Below are 9831 nucleotides of genomic sequence, written 5' to 3'. Positions count from 1 at the left end.
GAAATAACTGGCCATGTAACCTTGAGCAAGTTATTTAACCCCGATTGCTTTAAAAAAAATAGTTCTATGGATCAGTGTTGTATGTGGCTGTGAGTAACAGTAACACAGCCTTGAGAAACAAAGCATCTTATGGACAACTGCCAGGTATCTAACCAGACAAAACCCCTATCTTCAAAGCACAGCAGCTTCCCCTTTCTTTTCTGTGCATGTCATCTGCACTCCTTTGGGTTGTGCAACCACCCCGCATCTACTCTATCACTTTAGAAAAGAAGCAGATATAAGAGTGTACAATTGCTTTATTCCAGATTTCAGGATCAAGTGACAGGAGGACCACAGCTTCCTCTGAGGCCCAATTTTAGAGGTTCTCAATTGGCTGATGGGGCCAATAAGGATACTTCTTCTTGTCCAGTGTGGTTTGAGGAAAGGCTTGGTTCAAATCCTCAATGGTCATCTGTTCAAAAGGAATTATATTCTTGATCTTTTCCATCTAGAAAAAGAAAAAGAGAAAACAAAAGTAATAAAAAGTACACCACAGTAAGCAAGAAAAATCAAATGCCAATGAATTCTATTGGGCAAGAGGAATTACACACAGAAGATGGAAACAGGATTAGCAAGAAGAACGTGAATAACATTTACCTCTTTCTGAAGTTCTGCAATCCTAGCATTTGAAGCTTTCACGAAATCAGCACCAAGTTTTTCCTTTAAGAAATTGGATAAATCACCGTTTAAAAAATCAAATTGTGTCCAATATTACCCTGAGCCTTACATTTCTTAGCTTCCTTGTAACAAACTTTTAGTGCTAAAGCAGACACTACTTACCTATAAATTAGGAATGATGTTTTCACTATGCTTTTTTTTTGGAGGGCAATTGGGGCTAAACGACTTGCCCAAGGTCACATGGCTAGTTTTTTATTAAGTATCTGAGGCTGGATTTGAACTCAGGTTCTCCTGATTCTAGGCCAGTGCTCTATTCACTGTGCCACCTAGCCACCCCTTACTATGCTTTTTTCAAGGGAAAAAATTTTTTTTGTAAAACTCAAAGTACTATAGAAATGTGATTTATTATTGTCCACAAAATTATTAGCCCAAGTGATTTTAATTATTCAGTAGTTGGGTTGGATGGTAGTCTGGCCTCAAAACCGGAAAACACACCCAGGAATATCAAATAAAAATATAAGTAGACTTTTCAAATTTCTGGATTTTAGGACACCAACACTACTGCAAACACAAGCAACCCACAAGTCAGATATCTGGGTAGCATTTCAGCAGTTTTAGCTAGGATATGACTGGTCACTCCACTTTATTCCAGATGCTTAAGACACTACACACTTAACAAGTTTAGGGAAATTCCACAAAATTGAGCAGTTTTAAGCACTTACATCTTCCTGTTCTTCAGCATCCACTAGGGCAGTGAATTTATCTTCTGGCACAGGAATCTTCAGCTCATTGAACTGAAAACACGAGGATAAAGTAAGTAATGGTCAATACAACTGGTAACCCAGAAAAGGGCTCACAGAAGCCAATCCAAATAGATGTTTCTCCCCCCCCCAAAAAAAAAAACCAAAAGCACCATTTCTGAGGTTTGAAGACATAGGTTCAAACACATGTTTGACTTTGGGCACGTCAGTTAAACTGTGCCTCAGTTTTCAATCTGTAAAATCAGGAAGCTGGACTCGACAGCTTTAAAGTCCCTTCTAGCTCTATATCAATGATCACAAAAATTTAACACATCTCTATGTTAAAAAAAAAAAACAACCAAACAATAAAAATTTTAATTAATAAGAAGGAAGAAACCTGCTAGAATCTCCAAGGTAAAATTAACACATGTATAGAATGGAAGAAAACAAAAAGAGAGTAATGGGACCCATTATTATATCTAGTCCAACCTGCCATCTCTGCAGAATCTACCTGTGTAACACCTCTGATGGTCAAACAGTCTACGCTTGACCTACAAGGATGAGCAACTCAGGAGCTACATGAAGCAACCCATTCCATTTTGGCAGCTTTAATTCTTAAGAAAATTCATTTTTATATGAAGATGTAATCTCCTTGTAATTTCCACCTCCTAGTTCTGCTACCTGCAAATACAAAGAACACATCTAATCATTTTATCACATGGCATCCTTCAAATACTTGGAAGACAATTCAAACCTATCTCTTCATTAGTTTCACATGAAAAGATGGCCCTTCTTGCCAAGGCAAAACCCTGTACATGCACAAGTAACTCCATTCTATCTCATCTTCTCCAGCAGACTGCCCTCTCTCTCGCTAGTCTTCAGTCTATACCTATCTTCTGGGTGCTTTCCTACTGTCTACAAACATGAGGGCTTCTACTTCCTTTCCTCTTTCTAAACTATCTGCATTCTGGTTTCTGATTTTAGGATTAAATTGAAGCAGCTCTCTTCAAAGCTACCAATGGTCTCTTAATCATCACATCTAAATCCTCATCCTTCTTAATCTCTTTATAGCCCTTTGATATTGAGAAGATAGTCAGTGATACTATTCTACCTTTCCAAGACACTGCAACACTCTTAACTTTCCTGGTTCTCCTCCTACCTGTCAAATCCCTGCTCAGTCTCTTATGCTGGATCTCCATCTAGGTTCTGCCTGCTGAAAGTAGATGTACTCCAAGGTTCCATCCTAGGCTTTCTCTTCTATACTATTTTATTTGGTCATCTCATCAGCTCCCATGGCTTAAATCATCATCTCTATGGAGAGGATTATTTATTTATCCATCCCTAAACTCTTTTCTGACCTCCAGTCTCACTTCTCCTACTACCTCTTGGACATCTTGAATTGATTATCTTGTAGACATTTAAAACTCAATTATCGGGGTGGCTAGGTGATACAGTGTGTAGAACACCAGCCCTGGAGTCAGGAGGACCTGAGTTCAAATCCAGCCTCAGACACTTAACCCCAATTGCTCTGCCTTCCCCCTTCCACAAAGCAAAAACAAATAAACAATAAACAAAAACCTCAATTATGTTTAAAACTTAACTCATTAGTTTTTTCCCCTAAATCCTCCTCTCTTCTAAACTTTTCTAATACTGTTAAGAACAACACCGTCTCCCCAGTCACCCAGGTTTGCAATCTCGGTGTCACTCAGTTCCTCACTGTCTCTCACTTCATATCCAATCTGTTGCCAAGTCTTGTTGATTCTGCCTTTGCAACATCTCTCCTACATGTCCCATTCTCTCCTCTAACCTTTCCAGCATCATGAAGACCCTTATCACCTCACACCTAGACTATTATAAAAGCCTTCTCATTGGTCTGTCTGCCTCAAGTTTCTTCCCACTCCAGGCCATCCTCCACTCAAATGTCAACCTTCCTACACTTAACACTTACTAGCCCTGTGACCTTGGGCAAGTCACTTAACCCCAATTGCCCTGCCTCCCCCCTCCAAAAAGCAAAAAAAAAAAAAAAATCTTCCTAAAGGTAGGTTTGACCATGTCACACTCCTACTCAATAAACTCCAGTGACTCCCTATTAAATCTAGGAGTAAATGTAAAATCCTGTTTGGCTTTTAAATCCCTTCATGATCTGGCCCCCTCTTACCTTTCCAGTCTCCCCTCTCAAGTACTCTGTGAGTCAGTGACAAAGGCCTCTAATTAGATAACCCAGCTCCATGTATTTTGAGCACCTGTCCCCCAAGCCTTCCTCCTCCTCCCTTTTCCTGGCTAACTTGACTTCCTTCAGGACTTGGCTAAATGTTGCTTTATACAAGGAGCCTGTCTGGGTCTCCCTTAATAGGAGGGTCTCCTTGCCAGGATTCTCTCCAATCCTGACTGTATCTTGATTGCACACAGCTGCATTTATGCTGTTTCCCTAATCAGAAGGTGAGTTCCTTGGGTTTTCGCCTACTTTGTATCCCTAGCACTCTGAACAGTGCCTCGAACCTCTAGGTACTGTGCTTACTGGCTTGATTTGGTAGTCGTCACATCAGCTTCTAAGTCTCTTCTTTTTCAAGTTAAATACCTTCAGTCAGGGCAGCCAGGTGTCGAAATGGACAGAAGCAGACCGAGCACCAGCCCTTACGTCAGGAGAACCTGAGTTCAAATCCGGCCTCTGACCAGACACTTGACACTAGCTGTGTGACCCTGGGTAAGTCACTTAACCCCAATTGCCTCACCAAAAAAAGAAAACATACATACATAAATAAATAATCTTCAGTTACTTCAACTTATCTGATAGTTTCCATGAAACAAGTAGCTGTGGCATTGTTTATTTGTTTCTGATTGTGATTGTAAATAAAAAGGGGCATCATAAAACATTTTTTAAAGGAGTAAGACACGAAAGACAAGCTAAGATAGGCATCTCAAACAATTATCTATCTGATCCCATTTTAAATAGCTTATTTATAAAATTAGTTTTAGCTATATATGTCTTCATTTAATTTCCCTTGAAGCCACTGAAACCAACAACCCCTAAAAAATTTAATTTCCAAGGTGTTATAAGTTTTCCTGCTTTCCCACTCACAAATTAATTTTAAAAAATGTCAATCAAGTTTTCAATGGTGGCCTCACCTTCTTCTCAAACTCATCCACAAGGCCAGGCTTGGCCACATTTTCCTTATAGTAAGCCCAGTTGATCACTTGTGGCTTCTCAGGCAGGGTAGACAATCTGCCCACATGGAAAAGCAAGAATTAGGACTGACACATGGCAACTAAAGAAAATGTATATAGGGGGGTGGCAGAGCCAATATGGCAGAGTAAAAGCAAGAACTTGTCTGAGCTCCCATCCCAACCACCTCCAATACCTGTAAAATATGACTCTAAACAAATTTTTGAGCTACAGAAGGGGGTTGGGGGGATAGGTGGTAAAGTGAATAGAGTACTAGCCCTGGAGTCAGGAGGTCCTGAGTTCAAATCCGGCCTCAGACACGTAACACAAAACTAGCCATGTGACCTTGGGCAAGTTACTTAACACCAATTGCCCTCCAAAAGGCAAAAAAATAAATTAAAAAAAAAAAATAATAAATTTTTAAAAATAGAGCTACAGAACCCACAAAGTGACAGAGAGAAACAAATCTCTCATTGAAGGCAGCCTGGAAGGCTGACAGGAAGGGTCTATTGCACTGGGCTGGGAACTGAGCACAGTCCCACGTAAGCCACATGGTCCCAGACCCCGGGCAGCCCCAACCAGTGGCACAGACCAGACAGAGCAGACTTCAGGAAAGTCAATCACCAGCAGCCGTGGCAGTTTCCAGACTTCTCAACCCATAAACACCAAAGAGAAAGTAAAAGGTCAGTGGGGAACTCTGTTGGAACTGGGTAGAGAAGAGCTTGGTCTGGCTCTTGCCCCCAGGGCAAGAGGTGGTCAAGGCTTGGTGGTTGTAGCTGCTGCCTCCAGAGCTCCTGGCCTGCAGATCATAGGGGGACCAAGTGACCATTCAGAGGATAATTGCTTTTGCTTTGACCTGCATGGATCTGGGTTGCAGTCTTGGGTGGTGGTCCTGGGGTGTGTGGCCATTGTGCCAGAGCTTGGGGTGGCCACAGAAAGGGTGCCCTCCTCAGACCTCTGACAACATTTATGAAAACCCCAGCAATTAAGGACATAGCTCTCTCCACTCTGGAAGCAGAGCTCTACTGTGGTAAAGAATACAAAATTCAAGTAATTGGCTGGCAATATGAGCAAGCAGAGGAAGTGCAATCACACCACAAAATCCTTTTTTGGGGACAAAAAGAATCAAAATATGGAACCAGAAGAAGACAACGAAGTCAAAATTCCTGCATCAAAAGCTTATGAGAAAAATATGAATTGGTTACAGGCTATGGAGGAGCTCAAGAAGGATTTTGAAAATCAAGTAAGAGAAATGGAGGAAAAATTGGGAAGAGAAATGAGAATGATGCAAGATAATCATGAAAAGCAAGTCAACAACCTGAACAAAGAAAATATCACCTTAAAAAACAGAGTAACTCAGGGGCGGCTGGGTGGCCCAGTGAATAGTGCACCAGCCCTGGAGTCAGGAGGACCTGAGTTCAAATCCGGCCTCAGACACTTAATACAAAAACTAGCTGTGTGACCTTGGGGAAGTCACTTAACCCCAACTGCCCTCCAAAAAAAAAAAAGGCAAAAAAAAGATTAACTCAAATGGCAAAAGAGGCCCAAAAACCCAATGAGGAGAAGAATGCCTTAAAAAGCTGAATTTGCCAGATGGAAAAGGAATTTCAAAAACTCATTGAAGAGAATAATTCCTTCAAAATTAGACTGGAGCAAATGGAAGCTAACGACTTTGTGAGAAATCAAGATACTATTAAACAGATCCAAACAAATGAAAAAATAGAAGGCAATGTGAATGTGAAATATCTCACTGGAAAAACCACTGACCTGGAAAATAGATCCAGCAGAGATAATTTAAAAATTACTGGACTACCTAAAAGCCATGAGCAAAAAAAAGAGCCTAGAAATCATCCTTCAAGAAATTCTCAAGGAAAACTGCCCTGATATTCTAGAACCAGAGGGCAAAATAGAAATTGAAAGAATTCACCAATTGCCTCTTGAAAAAGATCCCAAAAAGAAAACTCCTAGGAATATCATAGCCAAATCTCAGAGTTCCCAAGTCAAAGAGAAAATATTACAAGCTGTCAGGAAGAAACAATTTGAGTACTGTGGAAACACAATCAGGATAACACAAGATCTAGCAGCTTCTACATTAAGGAATCAAAAGGTTTGGAATATGATATTGTGGGGGTCAAAGGAGCTAGGATTAAAATCAAGAATCACATACCCAGCAAAACTGAGCATAATGCTTCAGGGGAAAATATAGTCATTCAATGAAATAGAGGACTTTCAAGCATTCTTTTTTTTTTTTTTTAAAGCAATCGGGGTTAAGTAACTTGCTCAAGGTTACATGGCCAGTTATTTCTGGGTGTGGTGCTGAGTATCTGAGCCCAGATTTGATCCATGTCATCCTGACACTGGAGCCAGTGCTCTTACTCGCTGAGCCACCTGGCCGCCCCTAAGCAATTGGGGTTAAGTAACTTGCTCAAGGTTACACGGCCAGCTGTTTCTGGGTGGGTGCTAAGTGTCTGAGCCTGGGATTCGATCTCCAGGTCTTCTCAACACTGGAGCCGGTGCTCTTACTCGCTGTGCTACCTGGCCGCCCACTTTCAAGCATTCTTAATAAAAAAACCAGAGCTGAACAGAAAATTTGACTTTCAAATACAAGAAGCAAGACAAGCATGAGAAGGTAAACAGGAAAAAGAAATCATAAGATCTTATTAAACTTATTTAATTAAATTTATTTACATTCCTACATGGAAAAACAATAATTTTAACTCATGATACTTTTCTCAGTATGAGGATAGCTGAAGGGAATAGATATAGATAGATATACATAGATATATACTTATGTATAGGAGGGTACATGTATTTAGTATAGATACATACATGAGTCTGTATATATGTGTGTGCATGTATAGACAGGGCACAGGATCAGTTGAATAGAAAGGGATGATATCTAAAAAATGAAATTAAGAGGTGAGAGGAATATAATGAGAGAAGAGAGGGAGAGATAGAATAGGGTAAATTATCTCATATAAAAGAGGCAAGAGAAAACTGTTGCAATGGAGGGGAAGAGCAGGAAGGTGAAAGGGAATGGGTCAACCTTACTCTCACTTAATTTGGCTTAAGGAGGGAATAACATACACACTCATTTGGGTATCTTACCCTACAAGAAAGTAAGGGGGAAAGGGATAAGAGAGGGGACGATAGAAGGGAGGGCAGACTGGGGGAGAGGGTAGTTAGAAGCACATACTTTTGAAAAAGGGCAGTGTCAAAGTAGAAAATAGAATAAGTGGGGGGCAGGATAGTATGGAGGGAAATATAGTTAGTCTTTCACAATATAACTACTATGGAAATGTTCTGAGTTAACTACACATGTACAACCTATATTGAATTGCTAATTGAATCCCAGTGGGGGTGGGGGAGGAGGGAAGAAGAGAAAGAATCTGGAACTCAAATTTTTTAAAACAAATGTTAAAAAAAAATTGTTTTTTACATGCAACTGGGAAATAAGATATATAGGCACTGGGGTATAGAAATACGTCTTGCCCTACTAGAAAATTAGAGGGGGGAGCAGGGAAGATATAAGAGAGAGCAGATTGGGGGAAGGGGTATCCAGCAGGCTCAATATATTGGTAGGGTAAACAGGGAGAAAATCTGTAACTCAAAATCTTGTGGAAATGAATGTTGAAAACTAAAAACAAATTAAAAAATTTTTTTTAAAAAAAGAAAATGTATATATGGTATGCTTCCTGTTCCCTTCCATAAGTCAACTTAGAAATATTGCAATACCTAGTCCTATAATGGAGACTACAGAACTATGAACACTTCAGTTTTGATGATGCACAAACTCTTTAGCTTTTTTTTGGGAAGGAAGGGAAATGGAACTTTTATATAATTCCATTACATTGTCTAGAGTCTGAACCCACTAAGCTCTATTTTCTCCTACTTACCTGGTTGTAAGATATTCATTATGGGATTTCAAGGCATTAGCAATGGCTTTCTGGTTTTTAGGTATGATCTCCCCAAACGCTGCCCAATCAATAGCTTTCATAGCAAGCTTTCGTCCAGCCATCTTGGAACTGTGAAAAATAAAGAAAACAAAATGGATCAGAAAAAAAACAAAGAATCCATAATGATGTAATGAACATAAACTCCTTAGGATGGGGGCAGTCTTTTTATTTCAACTCTTTACATAAAGTACATGGTAAAACTACTTAATTATTCTGAGTGGAAAGAGGGCAATATACACTCATTCTGACTTTTAAGAAACAACACCTGGACCTATGTTATCTATCTAATATGCATTCATTCAATACTTATCAATAATTTTTAGTTGTATTGATTCTATAAAGGGGACTTATTCAACCACAATAAGAAAGTAGAAAAAACATGGCAAGTGACAATTTCTGGAAATAGTAGAACAAGAGAACAATAAGATTAAACCAGATTAGGAAGAACAAGTCAAATAAAAGGAAATGTCTTCTGAGGGAAAGGGTGACACAGGGATTGGTGAAAGAGAAAGGTAGAGAAAGTTTCTTTCAAAATAAAAAAAAAAAGACACTTCCCCCTCCTCTGTCTTTCATTTACTTGGATGCATTCAAGGGAAGTCAGTTGGGAGTAAGAGGCTTCTACAAAAAAACTTTTAGAAATTCTTGAAAGCATGAAGTTAGGAGAGAAATTGCATAAAGAAAAGCACCTCAATTTTCAAATATCTCAGCCCACAGGCACGTCATAAAATTACAGCTACAAAATTAAGAAATGCCAAGTTGGAAAAAACATAATTTGGGGGCTGAACAGGACTTTACAAATCATCCACTCTCACTCCCTCACTTTACAGATGAGGAAACAATGTCCAGAGAGAAACAAGGACTCGCCCAAGGTTAAACCTGGCCTCTACGCTCCGGTTTGCACACAGTGTTTTATCTCCTATGCTCTGCTGTGTAAGGTTTCACAGACTCCTCCCGGTCCCGGGTTCCTGGCTGACAGGTGGAGCCCGCAAGTCCCGGGGAAGTGCACTGACCTCCCCCCGCCCCCCCCCCCCGGCCCACAGCCGACACCCCAGTGCGCATCGCGGGAGGCAAGAGTCGGAGGGATATGGGGAATAATGAGAGCGGGGGCTGCAAGCACCAAAGCAAGCAGGTGGAAGGAGTAAAAAAGGCAAAGGTTCGACCACAACTCACCTTCAACGACCCCAGCAGCGCACAGCTCTGGGCAGAGAGCAGCCGGAAAAGCGTCACCGGAAATCACCTTCCAGCCAATCGCTTTTCAGAAGAGGCGTGCCTTCCGTCCACCGAGACCAATGGAATAGCGAGGGGGTCCCAGAGG

The 9831-nt window shown here is 40.6% G+C and overlaps 1 protein-coding gene across 1 annotated transcript; it reads right to left on the bottom strand.

Moving 5' to 3' along the window:
• Positions 1-280: 280 nt before the first annotated feature.
• On the bottom strand, positions 281-9831 carry ATP5PD (ATP synthase peripheral stalk subunit d). The gene is made up of 6 exons (XM_069076470.1): positions 9687-9831; positions 8457-8585; positions 4524-4620; positions 1380-1451; positions 637-699; positions 281-487 (listed from the first exon to the last, which is right to left on the bottom strand). Exons 2-6 carry the CDS (start codon positions 8576-8578, stop codon positions 356-358), a joined length of 486 nt encoding a protein of 161 aa, XP_068932571.1. The 5' UTR covers positions 8579-8585; positions 9687-9831; the 3' UTR covers positions 281-355.

Source organism: Petaurus breviceps, unplaced genomic scaffold (genome assembly GCF_028583685.1).
Source record: "Petaurus breviceps papuanus isolate PSGF00001 unplaced genomic scaffold, PetGlider_PUasm1.0 90925, whole genome shotgun sequence".
Taxonomy (NCBI): domain Eukaryota; kingdom Metazoa; phylum Chordata; class Mammalia; order Diprotodontia; family Petauridae; genus Petaurus; species Petaurus breviceps.
This window is presented reverse-complemented; position numbering and strand designations above follow the sequence as displayed.

Excerpts from the sequence above, each read along its gene's own strand:
- ATP5PD (XM_069076470.1), bottom strand. The coding sequence starts at position 8,578 with ATGGCTGGACGAAAGCTTGCTATGAAAGCTATTGATTGGGCAGCGTTT. Across the intron at positions 4,621-8,456 it reads AATGAATATCTTACAACCAG|ATTGTCTACCCTGCCTGAGA; the intron begins GTAAGTAGGAGA and ends CCATGTGGGCAG. Across the intron at positions 700-1,379 it reads ATGCTGAAGAACAGGAAGAT|GAAAAACTTGGTGCTGATTT; the intron begins GTAAGTGCTTAA and ends AATTTCTTAAAG.